Source organism: Thamnophis sirtalis, unplaced genomic scaffold (genome assembly GCF_051295495.1).
Source record: "Thamnophis sirtalis isolate CommonGarterSnake01/CBP01778 unplaced genomic scaffold, rThaSir2_p1.2 scaffold_1, whole genome shotgun sequence".
NCBI lineage: Eukaryota > Metazoa > Chordata > Lepidosauria > Squamata > Natricidae > Thamnophis > Thamnophis sirtalis.
Genome location: NW_028261381.1, coordinates 45,012,809 through 45,036,793, shown reverse-complemented (window position 1 = coordinate 45,036,793; position 23,985 = coordinate 45,012,809). Strand labels below are relative to the sequence as shown.

The 23,985-nt window shown below is 36.0% G+C and overlaps 1 protein-coding gene across 5 annotated transcripts in view; it reads right to left on the bottom strand.

Annotated features, from left to right (window-relative positions):
• NCKAP5 (NCK associated protein 5) overlaps nt 1-23,985 on the bottom strand; it is a 615,409-nt gene that overhangs the window by 77,544 nt on the left and 513,880 nt on the right. For 4 of the 5 annotated variants that reach the window (XM_014075805.2, XM_087711234.1, XM_014075806.2 and 1 more), the window contains 2 exons: nt 23,050-23,227; nt 18,790-18,868 (listed from right to left, as the gene is read on the bottom strand). In XM_014075805.2, coding sequence (XP_013931280.2) covers nt 18,790-18,868; nt 23,050-23,227 — 257 coding nt within the window. Of the gene's footprint in view, nt 1-18,710; nt 18,869-22,098; nt 22,164-23,049; nt 23,228-23,985 lie in introns of those variants that run through there. The other variant, XM_087711255.1, reaches the window with a different exon arrangement.

Sequence of the window (23,985 nt, the reverse complement as noted above, 5' to 3'; positions counted from 1 at the left end):
TCAATACAATCTAACAAATCATTTCCTTTTCAATTTTATGTTTCCTCCTATTGATGTTTTCATAATATTTCCCATTTGTTATTTAATTTTGTCACAGTAAGCATAGCTCTTTCAAATTTTATTTCGCTTTTTACTATATTGTGAATCTTAGTGGACTGCTAGCATGTCCCCCGGCTCAAATACTGTTTGAACACCGATAACATTTATTCTAAGACATCATTACATTTACATCCAATATATTGACCAAACCAAATAGTTCAAACATACATAGCAGGGGCAAAGGATTCCCCTGCTAGAAATTAAATGTGAGAAATGGGCCTACCTACAACTTGCATTAAATTAAATGGCTGGTTTTCTTGGAAGAAAACAGATTCATCCATGGATGCCTATTAATTCTGAAACATTACCATTTCCAAATATTAGCCTGATTTTTCATAAGCGCTCCAATGTGAATCATTCTTTTCTTTAAAATACATTTGCAATTGGCAAGTAGACCTCAAACTGCAGATGGCAGAACAGCTCTCTTTATTTGCCTGTCCTTCCCATTCTTGGAATTGCTAAAACAAGCAAAACAAACAAAAAACAAACAAACAACCAGCCTCTCCCCAGAAATTAAGATTTTGGCTTCCAAATCAGTTTTAAAGTGGATTACATATGTTGGGCTGTCTTTAACTACATTAGCTAAAGTTGAATGCATCAGGTTTTCAGTTTTTGCTGTGAATGGCCAACTAGTACATGAAACTGAAAAGAAATAAACTGTTTGTAAAAGTTTATTTTTTGAGATTAGCTTGTAAAAACTAGTTTCAAAGTCCTGGCATACATTGAAGAATAGAAACAACAGAAACTAGAATAGAAATAGAAAGAATAGAAACTTCATGCATTCGAACCAGCATGCATGAAGCAAAATTGTACTGTCAACCAATAGGGCGGCTTGTAAGGCCTTGGTATGCACTGGGGCCTCAAATTCTAATACTGAGTTGGAAGCACACCACTCTCAAAACTGCAGCATTTTTAGCAGATGGAACTGCTGCCTTCTTTTTGACTGCACCACAACTTTATCCTGAAGATGTCTGGGGTGAATACATGTGGTGCTTGACTTACAACCACAACTGAGCCAAATGCTGAGTTTAGCATTTCAATGGCTAAACATTTGAGACATTTGTTAAGTGGTGTTTGCCCATTTTATGATCTTTCTTGCCATGGTTGTTAAGTGAATCATTGCAGTTATTAAGTTAATAACATGGTGTTAAGGGAATCTGTCTTCCCCATTGACTTTGCTTGTCAGAAGGTCACAAAAAGTGATCACATGAACTGCACTGCAACCGTCATAAATATGAAACCATTGTCAAGCATTCAAACTGATCAAGTGACCATGGGGATGCTGCAAGGGTCATAATGTGAAAAACAGACATAAGTCATTTTTTCAGTGCTGTTGTAACTTCTAATAGTCACTAAACAAATAGCTTTAAGTGAAGGACTGCGTGAACTATAGCAGAGCATAGGATCAGGCGACTGAATGAATGAATCAGGCCATATTTAGTTTTATGTAACAGCTATGGATCCCCAGACTTCTTGAAAGCCAAGTTAAACATTATACTCTTTTTGTTGCCAATTTAGGTAGATCTACCAAATCCATAAAACCTATTTCTTTCAAATTTAAAACATATAAGGTAATATCCGTTTATCTGTTGGTCCACACTAAGTTCCTTTTCATATGATCCTTTACTTCATTTTCCTTATTCAACTACTGAAATGTAATACCAGCCAAATAGTCACTTATTGAAATGTACTGCCAGATACATTAGAAACCACAGAAACAAAAACATTTGCAATAGAATGAAGTTCCTACTTATAAACTGGACAAACTTTAAAAGTTACAGTTTTGTTTATCAGCCATTTCGAAAACCTTGTACAACAGCCTTCCCTACCCAAAAAGTGATTTTACTGAATGTTAACTTTCATGGGAAGACTTAGGGTTTTCCTTGCCACCTGTGGCTCAAATGCCATTGGTTTGCCATCATGGCCCTAGAGTCGTTTAGTCAAAGTTTATATTAGAGAACCTTAGCCAATGAAGAGCAAATCAATACATTCAGAGTTAATAGTTTTCTAAAGATCTATGCTATTTATTCATTTTCTTGTACTTATGTCTCTGTCTCAAAACATTTTTTTCAGGATCTGTCTCCATATGAAAAAAAGGGGAAATTAATATCCTTATTCATCTGTTGCAACTGTGAAGATGACCTGAGGTGCTGAAAAGGTCCATCTCAACAATATGGAGTACCAAACAAAGAAAAGGCAGCAGAAAATATCAGAATCCAAACCTCTGGCTCTAGTGAAAATAAAGGAGTGGAGGTCTGTAAAACCAGAACAACTTACAGTTGTGTCAGGCAGCATGACAATTAATTCATTCCTTCTTTGTAGACCCAATGTCTACCACCAACCCCAAACTCTCATACTTTAGCCATGTGAATGCAGTGGTAGGCTGCAGCGTGGCCGAACCCATTCAAGCAAACCAGGAGTTGTGATCACAGCTGGGTCCGCCCACCTGCCCCTGCGCTATCCTTTTCATATATAACTAACTTTCTGGCTCATTCCCCCTGCCCACACTGCCCAGCTGAGTTCCGTGCCATGCCTGCTGTACTCACTGCAGCTACCTGAGTTGATTAGCTGCATGTTTGACGCTTTGTTTCAGCCCCGAAGAGGTGTGCATGAGCGAAGCGAGCAAATGCTCGCAACCACCTCTGCTTGAATGTCAGGTTATTGTATTGTTGGGTTTCTTAAATTCAGTGGTCCACCTTCTGCATGCTGAGTTTACAATGGATGGTATTTTAAACAGTTTAAGGAGATAAGGGGTAGAGAATAAGACTTTTTTTCATAATAGTAATAAAACTTTCCTATTTTCTCTCAAATGAAGTCTGGTTCCCACCCACCCCTTCTATGTAAACTTAAAATGTAAGCAATTAGCTGTTTATAAGATTTGAGGTATCAAATTCTGCTCACTTAGTTTCTGACCAGATCCCCATTTTATTTAAATGTGACCGAAATATTTGCTGACTACTGAATTATCACTGACTGCTAAACAGGAATTCTTACTCAGATGTCTTCCAAGTCCCATCAGATCCCATTCTGCTGAGGTTGTTCAAAATGAGTCTATATAAATTTGACTCAATAATGCACAGAATTGATGAGGGTTTTTTTGCTTTTTCCTTAACACAGATTATTATTTTGAGTAAGAAACCAATTTAAAATTGTGGCAACATATTCTCTAAACCAAGAGTAGAAAGTTTCGGTGAAACCACACATTTTCTTCCACATTATCCCAATTTCAGGACATGAATTCTCCTCCTCCAGACCAGATGATATTCTAAGCACTGTGCCCAAAGCTAACTGAATATAAGCAGGAAACGACAGTAGTTAGCAAATGGTTATGATTTAAGGCCAACATTTTAACATGAATTTATTTCGGGAAGCTATTTTCCTTTTAACAAATTACTGCAATAAAAGCTGGTTGGGGGTGGGTGGGTGGAGAACTAACTTGATCTTAAGAAAAAGAATTCTGTCCCGTCATATTAGCTGGAGTGGAAATTGATAAATAATTCATTGATAACAGTAAAGGCTTTCACTTAGGCCATCTGAACAGTATAGAAATTTGGAGGACTTCCCATTATATTTTCCCCATCTGTCTTGGTGATAGAATGAGCATTTTTTTTTGCTAACAACAAGTCATATTTAACATTTTTTGGGGGGGGGTAATGTAAGGAAAAATAGGCTTTGATTTGAGATTCCAAATAGCTAGAATTTCTATGCATTGTTTCTGTAAAACCATTTGTCTGAGAAATCACAACACAATCAGAAATCACAACACAAAACAGAAAAGTCCATAAACAGAATTGTCAGAGCCTTTTATTCATTGGAATACCGTATTTTTTGGAGTATAACACACACCTTCCCCACAGCATGGAAATGTTGGTGCATCTTATACACTGAATACAGCTATTTTTAGCCTCCTGAAGCCCTGCCCCCGCATCATTTTTGTGAAAAATGGGCAAAAAACAGGCTGTTTTTCACAAAAATAGGGGTATTTTCGCTTTCCCCCACCACCCAGAAGCACCACGGGCTTCTGCAGGGCTGGGGGGGGGGGAAGAGGGAAAAAGGCCCATTTTTAGTGAAAAATGGGCAAAAAATGGCCCATTTTTGCTATCCCCCCCCCCCAGAAGCACTCTGCAGGCTTAAGCAGGGCTGGGGAAGGGAAAATTTTCCCCATTTTGGCAAAAAAAAACCAGGGTTGTTTTTGCCTTTCCCCAGCCCTGCTGAATCCTGCAGAGTGCTACTGGGGGCCGGGGAGGACAAAAGCTGTTTTTCCTTACTTACCTCTTCAAAATCTTGGTGTGTCTTATACATTGGTGCGTCTTATAGTCCGGAAAATATGGTATAAGACTCTGACAATTCTATTTATGGACTTTTCTGGTTCTCCCTTTCATTGTTAGGGAATCTCTGAATACTACAATAAGAGTCAGGTAAGAAATGTAGGATACTTTTTATGAAGCTAGATTTTAGCTGCTTCTTCCAAGAATTTTGTCATCTCATCACTCTGTGACCATTTCTCTTTTTTTTTAAATAGATGTTCTAAATTTGATTCCCTTAATATTCTCATACAAGCTACATTTTGCAGGTGGTACTTCCTCTGTGATAGAATGTAAGACAACTTCCTATTCCTAATTTACAGATTATTACATGAGTGGGGGAACCCACTTTATCTTCCTAACAAGTAAATACAGAATTTTAAAAGAATGTTGAAATCAGGGAAAGATACATTGCACACACGGAAATCAAGTTTCTCATTTCTAGATGTACCCTGAGTTATTCATCTCTAGATCAAAACTAGTGTTCTTACAAAAAATAAAACATAATAAAGCCATCTAATTTTTATATATTATTTATGAAGCAGAGGATTGAAAGCAGTTACCCCTAAACTAGCTATTATACATATAGTGCATTCAGAAAGTATTCAGATGCCCTTCACTTTTGTCAATTTTGTCATGCTGCAGCCTGATTCTACAGCTTATCGAAATTCATTTTTTTTCTCACTAATCTACACTCAGTACCGCATAATGACAAAATGAAAACAGAATTTTATAAATGTCTTTAAATTTATTAACTAGTGGAATGGAATAATTAACCAATAGAATGGCTTGCCTTCAAAAGTTGTGATGGCCCATCACCATAGGCTTTTAAAAAAAGACTGAACAGCCAGTTGTCTGAATTGGTATTGGGTCTCCCGCTTGAGCAGCAGGTTGAACTAGAAGACCTCCAAGATACCTTCCAACTCTGTTATTCTGTTAATTTTGGAGATGTGCTTCCTGTCAAACCATTCAAAGAACAAGCACAGATCAACTTGAAAAAAATGTACCATTTTGACTTAGAAGGATTCTATAAAGATGAAATCCACATGAAACTATAGTACTGATCATATTTAAAAGGGTAGGCTTTTAAAGGTAAAGGTTCCCCTAGCACATATGTGCTAGTCATTCCCGACTCTAGGGAGCAGTGCTTATCTCCGTTTCAAAGCCAAAGAGCCAGTGCTGTCCAAAGACATCTCTGTGGTCATATGGCCGGCATGACTAAATGCTGAAGGCGCACGGAACACTGTTAACTTCCCACCAAAATGATCCCATTTTTCTACTTGCATTTTCACATGCTTTTGAACTGCTAAGTTGGCAGAATCTGGGACAAGTAACCAGAACTAACTCGTTATGTGGGCTAGGGATTCGAACTGCCAAACTGCCAACCTTTCTAATTGACAAGCCACTGAGCTATCCCATCTTTAGGTCTATCTAATCTTTAAGTCTTTCCATCTAAAGGAAAACTTTAGGTATTGCCTAAAAAAACCATTCATTTGGAACAATATGCCTTAGATTAATAAAACAAAAACTGCAAAAGATGAATTTGGCATAAAAACTGTAAAGTGTTTGAAGGAAACAACATCTTACTATAGTGCCTCTAGTATGGGTTGGGGTTTGTGGCAGCTAGTTGACAGGAAATATGGTACAGATGGAAGGATGGATTTGACTAAATATCAATATACCCTAAATATTAACATCTCACTGCCAGTGAAGAATTGGAAGACAGAAAGAGAGTGCTTATTTCATCAAGCCAGTGATTTGAAATGTAGCCTGAAATTAGTCAAAGTATTTAGTTACAAAAGATAAATGTTTTTAAATGTCCCCATATCAGAACATTACTGAAAATATGTGGTCAGATCTCAACCATGTAGGGCTTATAAAGAAACATAAGAATATGTCTGAACCAGAAGAGTTTTGAAAAGAAGAGCAGGGTGGAAAAAGACCTGTCAATGCAATGATAGAAATATGCTTGTTATTTTGAATCTGTATATGAATTGTTCATAAAAGGATGCAAGATATGCTTTCAAATCTGCAAGAAAATTAGTTGTTTAACTTTGTACAATTTAAAGGTTGTGTCAGCTCTGATTCATTTAGAGTTTATTGAAACATACCATTTGACCAGGTGTGCCTAAACATTTGCATGCAACTGTTGGATTTACACGTATTTTTCAGAATGCTAATCATTTTTATATTCTCCATATAACTGAAATGGTACAGGGTAAATTTTCTGGAAAAGTAATTATTATAATTCAGTAGATGATTGTACCTAATCATAAAGGCATTTTTAAGGCTATGTATAAAAAGGAAGTCAGTCCAGAACATGAATGCATTTGGCTTACAGGAGGGACAGCTAAACTGAATGCCCCAGTAGTGCTGCAGAAGAATTGGCAATTAGACAAGTGCTATGTGTATTATCTCTTAGAAGAGAAAGTAATTATTTGTCTTCAACAGACTGTGACAAAGAGTAACTTGACATTATTTAGAAGATACTAATGCATACTAGATATTTATTATTCCGGAAGGGAAGTTGTTTTTTTTAAATAATTCCCTTTATAAAGAATGAGTGCCTGTTTCTAGAAGAGAATTGTTTCTACATAAAACCATTTCAACAAATTCCAGTTAACTTTGCCTATCCCAATCATTATCAAAGTTCTGACAATTTTCAATTAGCTCATGTTTACTTTTAAGTATGCTTTCTTTAAGAGGCATAATTGGAAGTTTTACAGTATGTTGAACACAACAAACAGCTATTATGGCCAACTATGGAACATCCATATATCCAAAGGTGAACTAGCCTTCTGGGAAGTATGTTCAGAAGGGGTCTTTCATTGGGTATAAGATTGTGATGAAAATAAATGTGATTCTAGAAAGTAATGCTTTGTTTCTTAACATTCCAACCTTAAATATGTGGGCTATGGTTTCTGGCAGATGTCATTGCACACTTTAGAATTTGGACAATATGGATGTTTTAATTTTTTTGCAAATCATGTAACTGATTGAATGTTGAAATATCAGTCAATCAAATAAATAAATGTCCTGCTCCCATATCTGCCTGGCTTTCTTTCTCCTCATAGTCTTGTTCACTTCTTATGATCCTCTCAGCAGGATCTTTTTCTGTTCTAGGTCGTAAATTCTGAACTTGCAGGATTTAGCCTCATAACTCTGGAATCAGTTCCCTCCTTCTCTTTGTCTCTACAATGACCTCAAAAGACACTTAAATATTTGATATGAATTAGTGGAAAGCCAATTATCTCAATTTATATTTACTCTTCTCTCTTAAATATTGTTTTATTTGATTTTTGGATATATGTGCATTTGGTAATACCATGAAGCAATGTTTTAAACATGTATGGTTCAGTGGTGGAATTCAATTTTTTTTTTACTACTGATTCTATGGGCGTGACTTGGTGGGCATGGCTTGGTGGGTGTGGCAGTGGAAGGATACTGTAAAATCTCCATTCCCTCCCTACTCCAGGAGAAGGATATCCCCTGGAGAAAATCCCCATTTCCTCCAGATCAGCTTGGACTCGGGAGGCAGAGACTAGATGGGGGCGGGGCCAGTCAGAAGTGATATTTACCGGTTCTCCAAACTACTCAAAATTTCCGCTACTAGTTCTCCCAAACTGGTCAGAACCTGCTGAATACCACCTCTGGTATAGTTGTTGCATTTGGTTTCTCCTAGTTAATATTCGTGTACAGTGCTATTGGGATATTTTCTTGTACAGGAACATTTGTATGTTGAACTGTGTGTGCAAAGGGAAGTTTTCTAAACAAATCTACAAAGTTCCAAAGATATCAAAAGGATAATCTATATGGCATGCATGAAGTTCCATTCTCAACATAAGCAGTGGAATAAGTTGTAAAAATAATATTTGCATATAACTACAGTAAACTATTGTTTCTCAAAAGTGTTCCAGCGTATTTCCATATCGATTCCCTGCTAACATTTCAGTTTTCTGAACCTGTCTTCAAAAGCTACAAATCAACAACTACAAGAATGTTACCTGCGTGATTGCACTAACTTCTAAGATCGCTCTTTCACACATACATGTGATGGCATGCAGCTTCGGGCAGGTACATATAGCTAAAAACATGATCTGTTGGTATCCTTTTTTTCCCAAATATAACACCTCACAGCAGATTTTTTTTTTAAAAAAAAGGTACTCCCTCAAAAAAGTAACAGTTGATTTGATGCTACTGCTTTTGTCAGGTATCCTACTACATTTGCTTACAAAAAAACATTAAGGGGTTCGATAGATTTCTCTGGGTAGCAAGTAAAGACATGATGCAAATATTCCTTTATCAGATGGGATAGAATATGAATGGCTCACACATTGCAAAAACAATTGCTACATGATTCTACTCAATTTCTATTGAAAGGGTTCATTAAATAAAGATTGACACTGTTAAGCTACATTCTCAAGCTGCAGGAGAGCATAACAAACTTCTGTTGAATATAGGTTTTGTTTTCAGGTAAGAAGATTTTTTTTTTCTCTCTGAATTTTACACCCGATTTCTGAATAAAAATTCATCTAATTCATTACAATTTGTTATGAAATCTGCTCATTTCAATAGATCATTCTGTAATATCATAATAATTCATTGATGCTCTCACCTAATTTGACTGTTCCTTTGCAGATATTTTAATGCAAAGGATATTATCTCAAATATGATGAGCTTAAGCGAGACACTAAAGCCTTAGTCTTTTCTTCTACATAACTTAAACAATAAAATAATAAACCTGTTTATTTATTATTTCAATAAAAGTAAAATTTGGGTATACCCAGAAGATGTAAGTTACTGCTTCTATATTACTTGGGAAACAATTTGGTGTTTGTGGTTAGAAAGAATTCAAAACTTCCCGTGTCGGAACATTCACAACTTCTGAAGGCAAGTTATTCCACTGATGGGTCTAACTGTCAGGAAGTTTCTCCTTAGTTCTAGGTTGCTTCTTTCCTTGATTGGTCTCCACCCATTGTTACTTGTCTTGCTTTCAAGTGCTTTGGGGAATAGGTTGACCCCTATCAGGGTTCCTTTTTTGTGGGGGACCTTAGGCCTGCCACCCCCTATTCTTTGTGGCAACCCATTACATATTGGAACACTGCTATTATGTCACCTCAAGTCCTTCTTTTCATTAAAGGTATGCTGCTCCCATTCACTTTGATTTCAGGAAAGGAGTCAAGATTTCCCTTTTCTGCCATGCTTTTTTGGTCTGAACTGGCTGTGGTCTTAACTTCTTAAAATCAGAGTTTTATTGCTTATATTTTCTCTTTCCTTCTTTCTAATGGTTAGGCACTTTCAGTAACTTTTGAGTAGCAAGATGGGATGTAAATGCAGTAAGTAAACAACCAAAGGCAACCAAAACATAGAAAAGAAATAACCTCTTAAAATCTTGCCCTTCTTACTATCTAATATATAAGCCTCTTAATAGGTGCTCTTAATACATGGAGAAAACACTGATCTACAATAAGGAGGGGTGGGTAATTCAAGGACTGACTACTAGATTGGAGGCTGCACATAAATAGTTTATTATCCTCCCCCCCATAATTTCTAGAGTTGTATTAAGCAGGAAGAAGAATTTAATCACCTTCCTCTTGGTGACCTCTTTCCTTGGCATTTGTATTCTTGATATCTGTTCCAACAGCAGATTAGCCAAGTATTATAAGCTTGTTTTTTTTCTCCTGGGAAGAAATTGCATTAGGACAATATTCATTTATCTTCTGTGAGAGATCATACAAACAATTCCTCAACCTGTGCAGTAACAAAAGTAGCAGTGTTGCCAAGAGTATAATGGGGGTAGGAATTGCAGAGCATGTGCACCCACAATGCACTGCATTGGAAACCTGAGAGGGCTATGGGGTTACCAACACTGAAAACCCTTAATGGAATATTAACAATTGTGGAAATTGGACAAGTATTGCTATCCATCTGCTGAACTGACACAGGCTACTTTAGATCCAAAGAGTTGCAGTAATTGAAAAAGTATGACCTCCTTTCTCATGAAGCAGGCAGATACAATACAATACAATAGCAGAATTGGAAGGGACCTTGGAGGTCTTCTAGTCCAACCCTCTGCCTAGGCAGGAAACCCTATACTGTTTCAGACAAATGGCTATCCAACATCTTCTTAAAGACTTCCAGTGTTGGGGCATTCACAACTTCTGGAGGCAAGCTGTTCCACTGATTAATTGTTCTAACTGTCAGGAAATTTCTCCTCAGTTCTAAGTTGCTTCTCTCCTTGATTAGTTTCCACCCATGGCTTCTTATTCTACACTCAGGTGCCCTGGAGAATAGTTTGACTCCCTCTTCTTTGTGGCAACCCCTGAGATATTGGAACACTGCTATCATGTCTCCCCTAGTCCTTCTTTTCATCAAACTAGACGTATCCAGTTCCTGTAACTGTTCTTCATATGTTTCCCCTAATCATCTTTGTTTCTCTTCTCTGCACTCTTTCTAGAGTCTCCACATCTTTTCTACATCATGGTGACTGAAACTGAATGCAGAATTCCAAGTGTGGCCTTACCAAGGCATTATAAAGTGGTATTAACACTTCACGTGATCTTGATTCTATCCCTCTGTTTATGTAGCCTAGAACTGTGTTGGCTTTTTTGGCAGCTGCTGCACACTGCTAGCTCATATTTAGATATCTGATCAGCTTATTAAAGAAAGCTACCATTATACAAAATACCTTCACAACATGAAATGGAGATGTAGATAGAGATATATACCAATGCCTTTTACAAGTTAAAATAAATATGTGCTAACAACAAACATATTTTTTCAGTCATTTCCTAGCCTAAGTCATAACAGAGACAAATCAACAATGCCGGAATGCTCCCAAAATTTACAGAATTATGAACAAATTAAGCTAGATACACGTATAGAAACATACACACACCCACAGCCAAAACAGTCCCCAAAGCATGGCAGACTATTCCATACATACACCAGAGGGGTTATTGGAGGTTATTGGAGATAAGCCTACAAGCTTATCTCCTGGAGCAGGAGGTGAAGAAAACAGAGTGGCTGAAAACCTGAACCAAAGTATTTCCACAATGCAGAATTTGTTTTGGGTCCTGCCTGTATAACTTAATAATAAAGTTAAAATCCTTATACAGTAAAAAAAAATGTCCCTATATAATAAAAACAATCCACAAGAAATATTCATCTTGAATTTCTATACTTTGTAGAAATACAAAAAAGGGCATAAAATCATACAATTGGAAAATTTCCTTTTCCAAAACAATCGAATTAGACTTAACGACAGCAAACAACTGGAGAGAGCAATGTTACCTTTCAAATTGATCAGGAATGCTCCAAATAGCAATATTTCTAGAAACAACCTCACTTATAAAATCGATGAATAAACTCTAATTGACATTTCACATAGTCTACACATATTTGGAGAGGGTAGAGGCACATATCTTGATACCATGACAGGTACCTATCTATTCATGCATTTGTACAAAAAACAAGGTTATATATTGAGAACTTACATTTAGGAAGGATTATTTTTTTTGACCAGGTGGGCAAAAAGAAAGAAAATAAATATTAATTTACTATACCATCTTTGATACAATGCAATTTCTGACACAGAAAAGGCAGAATGAAGATTGAACATTTCTCTCTCAAGTTAAACAAGAGTAGAATTCTTTAATGAAAGCTATTAATGGATGATTTTTCTATAATGCTTAAGAGGTCTTTTATATAAAGCTTCATTCACTTTAGAATGTTTAGCACCACTTTGTCTCTGAACTTTCAATCAAATTATATGTAAACTCTTTGATCAAAAAGTTTCCTTTTAAATTTTTCATCACCTTTTTCTTTCTTTTGTGGAAACTAGAGGTGTGGTTTGAAAATGACCATCATTATTATATGTGTCCCATTTCAGAGATATGTCCTTACCTAAACAGAGAAGCAGAACAATCACAGGTGGGCAAAAAAATAGTGGGAAAAGGAGCAACTTTCAACTTCCTTCCAGCTTCCCCATTGACTTTCGTTCTGAGAAGCTGGCAGGGGGCATTGGAAATGATTATGTGACCGCAACTGCAGTGCAATGGCGCAGCGGTGCTGAAGCAACTACAACTTTGCCAAATTTCAATCCCATATGAGTGAGATTTTGGATTCATTCTTTAAGTAAGCCCATATGAAGTACGTTGTAAAGAATTACTGGCCTATGGTGCACTGTTATACCCAATTGTAGGTTACAACATGCAAACAAGAAGGTGTTAGTAGCATGTAGATGAATAGCTCTCAATTTCAAAAAAAAAATATTTAAAATATTTAATGAAATTCAGCTCAACAATTTCAGTGAAAGAAGTATGTAACCAAAACACTGTTATTAACAGTTGTTTTTAATGTGTTTAGTTTTATAGTGTTAATATGGATTTTATGCTGTTTTAACTTTTGTTTGGCAGCTGTCCAGAGTTGGTTATAACATGGGCGGCTACATAAATGTTTTGAATAAATAATTTAAAAACAAAGGCATATATAAGATAGACTTTTCTTTCCTGATGAAATTGTTTTTAAATTAAACTATTGAACCTTTTGCAGTGTTGTTCTTAAAAGGTGAAAAATGATGTTTTTTGTTACAAGAAAATGGCTTCTATTGAAGGCAGAATCTACCTGGCAGATGTTTAACAATAAATTTAATGGACTGCAGAGCTCAAGTACAGCATACAAAAGAAGCTGTCACTTCAGTTTTTAATTCTGGGGCAAACACTTGTATTTCTGATTACAGGAGGAATTGTATTTGGGTTTCACTTAAACCTTCTTTTTGCTCCTTGATCTATTTATTTCCCTTTTAAACCTCAATGGAATACACATTTCTCTAAAATCAATGTGTACTTTATTTCTGAGTGATATATTCTAGAAGAGCTTCTTACACAGAAAAAAACCCCCTCTGTATCATCCAAACCACAGCCTTCTCAATATCTTTCATTGATGAAATTTATATAATGATCCTTCAAAGTCTTTTTTATTGTTGTTGTGTACAGATACATATGTTATAAAACACGTGACTTAAAGAGACCATTATAATGATTCCTTTATGTCTTCGTTCTATAACTAAGCACAAAAATGGGATTATATCCCACGCTCTCTAAGTAGACTTATGTTCTCACAATATTCTACACAAAAAAATCATCATGTCCCCTGAAATCTGCTCCAGAGAATCACCATCTAAATGGTGGATTTAGATACTTTTGTGTGGAATGGGTGAAGATCATTCATTTTGCTACTGGCAATAGATGCCATTCCACTATGGATGGATGTAATTATACTAAGACAACTGGTATAGCATTTTTTGCAAAAACAATTAATTAATCAGTCAGTCAATCAATCAGATCATACCATATTTATATAACCAAGCTGAATAAGGACCAAATTACCTGAATTATGCTTAAAATAAAATCAGAAACACAGAGACTTAACAAATGAAGATAAATATACGTGTCTCAGGATAGTGTTGCAAACTGACCCTGCAACAGAGACTTAAGAAATTGATTATGGATTCTCGCAGTTTCTAGATTCATTTTTTAAACAGGTATGGAATGTCTATGTCAAACTCAAAGTTCTCCCTGCTGCAAAAACATCTAATGATTTACAATGTGTAGAACAACAGTTTAGATTCCTATTAACGATATTGCACTATATTCTCAGGTCCTTTTAAAGAAAGGATAATCCTAGAAAGTATTAGAATATTTCAAACATAGAGTTGGTTCCATTATGTGTGTGTGTGTGTGTGTGTGTTTGTGTGTGTGTGTGTGTGTGTATTAGAACTAAGAATATTTAATTGGGATAAAATACTTTAGAGCCACAAGTTGCATGTTTGCCAACCATACATATTGTACCAAGTATTCAATAAATAAATGATTCTTTTCATATAGATATCTTTACTCTTAAACTGTGCAGACACTCCATTTTGTTTCATGAATTTTTTTCAGGATATAAAAGTGAAGGCAAAATAATGGCTCATTAAAAGGTGAAAATAAAACAATATATCATAATAATCTTTAAATTAGCATTTCAAAGCAGCTCTAGTGATTGGGAAGAAGTTAGAAACAAAAGTGCATAAAAACATATCAGATGGGACAGTCTATCCCCTTGGGAAAGAGGTAGCAAACATGGCTAATGCAAGAAATTGTGAATAACAAAGAAAAACTTGTGTGATACCCTTTGGAGTTTAAATTTAAGCCAGTGCTCAGAACATGTGAAAATTATTGTGTCAATGTATTTGTTGTCTTTTTTTAAAAGGAGAACACATCTTAGACTCTCTTAGTCTTTTTTCTAAATGCCCCTACTGCGTGAATATGGTAGTTCATTTGTTTACTATTAGTTATTTAATAACATTAAATTATTAATTTAACATTATTAAAATATTTATTTATACCCCAACTTAGGGGTGGGTTAAACTGGTGCGGACCGGTACGGCTGTACCGGATGGTGAAATTTAGTGTGTCTTCCGGTACCCGTTTGTCAGGAGGCCCTGTACCGGAACGCTCCCTCTCCTCCTTCACTTTTTCACTCACCCCGCCCATCCTCACCATGCTGCCAAAAAGTTCTCAGAAGAAGAACCAGAAGAAATAACTGGTGAGTGGCTGGGGTGGGCGTGGGAGGATGTTGGGGAAGAGGGAAGAGGCAGAGGGGCTGCTAGAAGAGTGTGTGCGTGTGTGACAGGCTGTGAGTTTAAAGAGATCTGAATGAATCCAGGAAGAGGGAAGAGGCAGAGGGGCTGGAAGTGTATGCTGTGCACAGGCTGTGAGTTTTAAAGAAGTCTGAGTGAATCCAGGAAGAGGGAAGAGGCAGAGGGGCTGGAAGTGTATGCTGTGCACAGGCTGTGAGTTTTAAAGAAGTCTGAGTGAATCCAGGAAGAGGGAAGAAGCAGAGGGGCTGGAAGTGTATGTGTAAGGTGGTCTGTAATATTGAAGACCGGCAAGGACAGCCATATTTCCTCTGTAAATAGCTGTTTTATTGTTCTGTGTACTTATTTTATTCTTATTTAAGTAGTAAGTGCACACAATAATACATTTCCTTTTTTATATTTTCTTTTTGTAGGTCATTCTTTGGGGCAAAGAATTCAGTGACATCGATTTGGCCACTCCCATCCGGTCACATAACTGCTAAGCCACTTCCACCCAGTCACATGATCACCAAGCCACTCCCAGAAAACAGGCCACACCTACAGAATAGGTTCTAAATTTTTTTGAAACCCACCACTGCCCCAACTGTATAATTTTTGTAAACAACTGAAGGTGGCAAACATATCTAATACTCGTCCTCCTCTTATTTTCCTCACAACAGCAACAACCCTGTGAGATGAGTTAAGCTGAGAGAGTAACTGGCCCCCAATCATCTAGCTCAGAGGTGTTAAACTTGTGGCATCACATTGTCATCATGTGACATATCACAAGTTTTCCCCCTTTCGCTAAACCAGAGGTGATCATTGCCAGCATGTGATGCAGACGGCCCAAGGGCCGTGAGTTTGACACCCCTGATCTTGCTGCTTTTTCATATCTAAGGCAGGATTAGAACTCCTGGTCGTCTGGTCTCTAGTCTGGTGCATTAACCATTAGACCAAATTCTCCATATATTAGCTATATAATAGAATCTACTTATCTCCAGCAAGGGAAAATTAATAGTTTATAGTATTGGCATAATTTGTATTAAATATATTTATGACCCGGAAGGAAACATTTTTTAAAAAGCAATCTCAGTCTAATGAAGGAAGTGTGCTGTATGTTGCTAAAATGCACATATATACATTTGACAATAAAAAAAAATAACATGAATAGTTAAACTATCTTTTAGTTTCTGGGTTGAATTGGTAGAATTATATCTATAATCACGATGGTGAAATGATCTATTATGTTCAGCACAATACATAGCGTTTGGAGCTCTAGGTGACAGTCAAAGTAGCATAATTTACAGAAGATTTTTCATTGTGCTCGTACAGGTATCTCTATAATAGCTGTTTATTAAACTTGCAGAGAATCTTAGAACTAAGAGAAGGAGATTATTGCTCCATATCTCGCAATGTAGATTGTTTTCCCTAAGAGACTGTGGGAAGTAATGACTTTAGGCTGGTAAATTTAAATATTTGACTAAGTAATTCCTTCAGAGGAAAGTTTGTAGGCAGGCCATGCACAGCTTCCAATTACTTAGTTACTAGTTCCTGGTAATTTGACAATCATCTTTCAAACTGTGTTATGACACTGAAGTACATTTTGCAGGAGTGTGTAGAATAACTAATGTGTGATAGATTTTTAAATCTTTGATTCTGTTTCCAGCTGAGTCTCCATTATAGCCTTATAAAATATTGGACAAGTCTTTCTCATCCAAGGCATAATTGTCTCCTTAATCCCTGACAGATTTATTTCTAGGAAAGAGAAATCCATTCAAATCAGCTGCAGAAATGCCAATTTTGATATGAGGCAGCGGACCTTTCAAAATACCTTTCTTCCATTGTTCTCATTAGACACTGCTCAAAATTAACTCTAGTTTATTTGTTATTCATAATATAGAATTATATTATTTTATAGCAAATTTTCTTCCCATTGGAAGAGGGATCAAACTTAATGGCTTTATGAAAGCTTGGCTACTCAAGGCATCATATTGTATTCTCTAACATCAAAACTAAAACAAGATGTTCTGTAAAGGCTTCTACAAATTGATATGTAGCAAATCAATGCATTTAAAAATGCATTTAAAAAAATAAATATTCTTTGATTTGGCTGCTAATTCAAATCAACATCAAAAGGGAAAAGCTATGAACTCTTCCTCAAGTCTGCAATCATTTTACATGTCCAAATATAGATAGCCCTTACTAAGGGAAACAAGAGTATGTTTATAATCTTATTCCAGTCTCCTTCACTTTACAGACCTAAATGTGAGGATGGGTCACAAAGTCACTTTTTTATTATTCTTCTAAAGGCAAACAGTTGCTACACAAGGCAACTTTTAAATGAGGACTACCTGTACTATCACAATAAGTTCAATAGGTCTTGTTTTGGTGCTTCATTTGTAACACAGCACAGAAACAAAAGCAGAGTGTCAAAAGCTAAAACAGCACTGCTGGTCATAACACAATGCTTAGTAAATTAGAAAACTATCAGCACCAAGTTAACGATCTCATTACTAATAGCAAATATGGCATTTTTTTTTAAAAAAGCAAAAAATCTAAAGCTTTAGAGGTAATTCCGCAAAGTAAAGAACAGCCATGCTAACACAAACAATACAGGAATACATACAGTGCATAAGAGAGGAAGAAGAGGAGATGCTAGCATTTTTTTATTCCATAAATTAGACTTTGAAGACTCGGATTAGAGAAATGGTGACTGAGGTTTTACTTGGTTAAAAAAAAGGATTAGAATGAACCTAATAATATAATGGCCCCATAGCTGCTTCCCTGTTTTTTGGTTTGCTTAGGGGGCTTGGGATTGGTGGGTGTGAAATATAGGAAGAGTGTAACAGAGATGAAAGGAAAACTTGTATAAATGGAAATTTGTGACCTAGGCATACATAGTTGAAATCCACCTCTCCATCTTTATTTTTCTTATTGCTAGGGATTTTTTCTTTCACTAAAAATTAGGTCTGATGCATAAAAAAGAACACTGATTATTTATGTTTGGGGCACATTCGGTATACCACCCAGAACTTTCCATGAAGCCAAATACCATTTTTTTCAACAAAAATACCATTTTTTTCAATACACCGAAAAGGGATGTGATGAGAAAACTCCTGAAAGCTAATGTTTAAATTAGTAAAATGAAAATCTCAAATAATTGTCCATTAAAGAAGAGCTGTAATGGAGGAAATTAGCAGCTGGAGAAAAGAGTAGGAGAAATAGACTCATTCCCTTCCATTAAGATTATGGATCTACCATGAGGCCAAAATGATGAAAATTGACTTTGGATGGAACTACATTAAGTCACATGATTTATGCTGTGATACACGTCATCATTTTCCCTCTTGCTCCCCTTAGGATTTCCATGTGCAGTAACATGCCCCTCGAATTTTTTTATGGAGATTCTCAATCATCCAGATCATGGTTATCCCAAAGGTGCTTTTTCCAAAAGGCAACTGGACTTTTCTGGTTTTTTTTCCTGTTAAAAATATTTTGCTTCTCATTGAAGAAGCTTCTTTAGTTCTAACTGATTGGTGGGAAAATTCTAGGCTTTGAAGACTTAAGAGTAGAGAAATGGTGACCAGGTTTTTCTTGGGAAATAATAATAATCTGTATTTAAACATAATTTGTATTTAACATTTCTTTATCTGTGGCTGCTATTTGAAAAGAAGTGTTAAGAAATTCCTATCTAATTGTCTTCAATTTATTATGATTCAGTGGATTACATAGAAAGAAAATACACAGTTCAGTTTATTAGTTTACCTATTAAATGACTTTGATTTCTTGAATCTGGGAGGTTAACTTCTGCATCCTCTTGAAAGTTTTCTCTTACTACATTGACCTGAATGACATTAAAAAAAGAAAACAATAAAAATCTCTTTCAAGTATCTCTTCAGAAGAGCACTGATAAAAGCCAAATTATTTCAGAAAACACACACCCACCCACAATTTTTGTTCCTTTGTTATCACCTTAGTGATAATTTCTTAATATAATTTCCAAATCATACATAATAAGAATTTCATCCTGTGATTAATGACTTCTAAATTGGTTCTAAATGCTTGAATAAAAGCAACATCATGCAGCTATCAAGAACAAAATTTGAAGACAAATAATCCTTAAAGGAAAAACATCTTCTAGGATTCATTTTAACAAAAGCAAAGAAATATAGTTAAATCTCATGATTTACCCTCTTTGGAAATATTATGTGTCATGATATTTATTTATTCTAATAACATGAGATGGCCATGAAAAATACTGTAGGAAGTGCCTTTTTTCAGTACTAATACTACTTAGGCTTTATGTCAATAACTGCTGACAAACCTTTAGCAAAGTGCAATGCATTATTGTTATCAGACGTAAATCTAAATATAAGCAGTGGTTTGTGAAGTCTCCATATCCCACTCTCCCTTGTATACATTAAATTCCATTTTAGAGTAATCAATTTGTGGGAAAGTCCCAGTACTGAGATATGATGTCTAGTCTAATTTCAGGCCATTTGTAGAAGAATGATACTGAAACAGAATAAATAATTTCCATTGTAATTGTGCTTCACTATCTTTAGTATAACATTGGAATATTTACTTGCCCACCTTATATGCCACTTAGTTAAACAGTGCCTTAAGAGTACATGAAAAACAAGATTACCAACAAATGAATGCTACAGTCTAATTCACCCACAGCTCATGAGCATTAGTGGGCTGGGTCAACTTTGTGTTAGTCTTGAACAATTTCATTACTTCTGACCCCTTCACATATACTACATACATAGTGTTCATACCAGTTGTGATATAGAGTAGTAGAACATCTATAATATAATAGAATAGTAGAATATCTGTAGTAATTACATATATTCTCTAGGCAATTGGGCTTCATGGTTCTTAAAGGGATATGTAACTGCATACATACGCACATTGTTACAGCACACAATTGTTCATAACATTCTGTCTTGAACGGTAAATATGCATCCATTTAATGAGATTCTAAACCTTTAATCAACCCACTGTAAAAAAATTGATGCTGCAACATATTGAAAAATAAAAAGTTTGAAAATCCACTGTTATGATACATCACTTAAGTAATCCTTTTCTTTCTTTTTTATTCCAAATAGTTTAATGAGCTAATGCTAGTTAATTAGAGAGCTGAGGTGGCACAGTGGTTAGAGTGCAGTACTGCAGGCTACTTCAGCTGACTGCTAGCTGCAATTCGGCAGTTCAAATCTCAGAAGGGTCAAGGTTGACTCAGCCTTTCATCCTTCCGAGGTGGGTAAAATGAGGAGCCAGATTGTTGGGGGCAAGAGGCTGACTCTGTAAACCGCTTAGAGAGGGCTGTAAAAGCACTATTAAGCAGTATATAAATAAGTGCTATTGCTAATTTATTGACTGATTTTTATATTTAAAAAAAGGATTTTAAAATTGCATAAAGCAGTAGCATATGTAATCCAGTATTTGAACAATATGTTCTAATAACATTTGATTTTTAACTTAGCAGAGTACTGTTTGCAGAAAGAATAAACAAAGCCTTTTCAGCCTATTTTGTTGTTATAAGGAATAAAAGTATATATTATATTTTTATATTATATTTTATTAATTATACTATAATATAGTATACTATACACTATACTATACATCACACGCATACACATACACCCACACCCACACACTTATCTTTATCCAATAAAATGAAATGTATTTCTTAAAGATATAGCTGAATGGCTAGGATTGTTACAATTGCAAAGCCTCTATTAAAGGAGACAAAAATGCTTTTAAATTACTGATCCATTAAACAACAAGAAGAAAGTTTTAAAAGAAATGTTAATGTTGGCTTGTTTTTCCCCACACACCCCGCCCCCTCCCTTTCTTTCTGTACAGTGAAGATATACCCTAACCTGTCAGCACCATGTTAAATGGGGCATAGTTAAATTGAGTGGCTGTGATAAGGTGCTCTGCTTTGTTATCAAAGTTCTACATCAGTTGGATTGAATTTCCTACATATGGCACATTTCCAGACTTCCATTCTTTCTCTTCCTTTCAGTGACATTGCAAGGGCAGACTTAGATATGCTTATAATTTGTGGTTTTATAATGCAGGGAACATCTACATTTTCAAAGAAAAGATACTATAGAAGCTACCTGCTTTTATAAAAAAAAGGCAGAGCAAAAGAGGGGGGGGGACAGTTTTGTAACACATACACATGCACATACACAGAAGTCTTGGAAAGGTTCTTAACGGATGACCTTGCACGTCTTCCAGGAAAGACTTTATTTGCATGAAAGTAGATAAAAATATGCATATTATATTCTAAAGTTGATCGTTTTGTCCTTAAGAGTCATAAAGACTATTTGATTTTCAATTCCCATCAGGTGGAACTTCTATATTATGTTTTATCTCTGCACTATATAATCTGAGAAATGGGTTCATATTTCAAATCCTAACAAAAACAGGATTGTTTATTTGTTTGATTGTTTGCTTTTTTTTATAAAGGACCACAGGAAGAGTGATCTTTGTAAAACAGAGTAAGGGAAAACAAGCTGACATGCAGAACAAAGATCTTTCATTTGTGCTTAATGAAACAGCCTACTGGGAACAGATGGGATCCCCAAGAAGGTTTATTTTGTGTATTTCATTCATGAGATAGTTCTTAGGAAGTAATCTGTCCCTTAGCTAGCCGTTCTAAATTATTCAGAATTTTAAAAAAATGGATGTGTCAGTTTTTCCCACCCATCTTGAGTGTTTATATAAACAGAAGGGTGGAGTATAGATTTAACCCAGGTAATCCTCGACTTACAACCATTTGTTTAGTGATTGTTCAGTTACAGAAAAGCATAATTGATGATCTTATTTCGCACTTACTATTATTGGTCAGGTGATCAAAATTCGGATGCTTGGCAATTGGTTCATATTTATGGTGGTTGCAGTGTCCTGGACTCATGTGCTCACCTTTTGTGATCTTCTGACAAGCAAAATCAATGGGGAAGCCAGATTCACATAACAATTGTGTTCCTAATTTAGCAATTGCAGTGATTTGCTTAACAGCTGTGGCAAGAAATAACATTTAAATGGGGCAAAACTCACTTAACAAAGGTCTTGCTTAGCAACATAAATTTTGGGCTCAGTTCTGTTCATAAGTCGAGGACTACCTGTAATGAAAAACAAACAAATATTTCCAGGAAAGGGGCCTAACATTATATTTTTATATAAAAATGTGGCCTCTGAGGGATCAGGGTAGGGAAAAAGGCACATATCACCTCCTATATACTAGGCTCCATATTGAGATTGCAATGATCCCATTCAAAAACATCCATGCTGCTCCAAATCCCAAAGCATCTAGTTCTGCTGTTAAAGAAGCCTGGTTCAAGCTCTTACATTCCTAAAACAATTACAACTTGCAACAGCAAAATAATTGGGAAACCATTTCTCATTTCAGAAATTTAGTATGCTTCCTAATAGACAAAACCCAAGTTTGTGCTGTTTTTAATTTACCAAGTTATCTTCAAATGTCTAACAAGCAAAATCACTGTACATAAGTAGGCTTAAGTAAATATTTAAAACTATCAATATTGTTGTTTTGCAATGTTTGAAGCAGCAGATACTAGATACCTAACCACCATTTCTTGCAATGTATTCCTTGTAGTATCTGCACTCTATGAATCACACAATGGACCTTGATTTTAGCGAAAAATGACACGGAACTGGACGGCGCTGCTGTTATTATTTTTATCTCAATCTGTTTCAACTACTCCTAAGAGATAAAAAGAAGGATTCTGGGTAATTTTAAGGGTCTTGTTTCAAAGCACAGGTGGCCTGTGCAAATTTTAAAGCAGGCTGAGTCAGTTTGCACTGTTTGTTAGCCCCTGAAATAGCATAACCGGATTCCCTAATCAGATCATTGCATGTTGACATTAATCCATCACTCCCAGTTCTGAACTGTGTCCTTTCACCATTACATGGGCATGTACCTTGTAGTAATACAATAACAGTCAGGAAGAAAGGAAATTCTTAAGGGAGTCTCCTCTTATTGCTTACCAAGGCCTCGTTTGGTATTTCTATGTCAACCTTTGTTTTGCTGTTTTTCTTCTGGATTCTTTGAGTATTGACAGAGTTGCTTGGAAGAGGAAAACCCTGGGATATGCTCTTAGACACGCTCCTGCAGGAAACATTTTTTGATCCACTTTCTGTCTGCTGGGCTGCCTTCTTATCAACTCTGCAGGTAGAAAGTGATTCCTCTGATCAATTACGTTGCCCTTCTTCAATCACTCTACCTTCCCTTCTGCTTCTTTACGCTTAGTGAAATCACCCTGTATCTTTCTCCCCCTCTGGACTTCTGAGTGATAAATGTGGCTAACTAGCCTTGATCAAATCTGTCACTTGCAATTTCACAGACAAAATTAGAGCTGCCGCTTAGGTATAATGATTTGTTTTAAATTTTCTAGGACTGTGAGCCAACTTGGAAATTATTGTACAATTATTGCTGGGTGTCTTTGACCTAAAATCCGGGAAGCGGTGAAAGTAATTACTTTTGTGGGTTATCTTCTTTGTATACTAACAATCTGCAGCCAGTTACAAGGGGGCATTAAAGAGAACACAAAGGCAGATGCTGCATTTTTAAAAAGAAATCTCTCTGTGATTGATGTATTAAATAAGAATGCCATGCTAAAAAACTGTATTCGTTTTAATAAGGCTGACTATTCTTTAATTTCAAAGACCACTGACCTGGCTAACAAAAAGCAGATAGAAATGATCAGACCAGCCATGTGGAGCTGTTTTTATGGGGATATGTCACTCTATTTGGCAGGTGGTGGTGGTGGTGTTTTGCATGTGTGAAGGCACATCTGCATTATAAACAGCTGTCTCCCTAAAAAAAGAGAAACAAAAACGAAGCGAGAGCTGGCTACGAATCCTCTCCTAGACATGGCAGCATTTTTATGGGAGATTCCTGAAAGATGGAACAGCATTGCGATC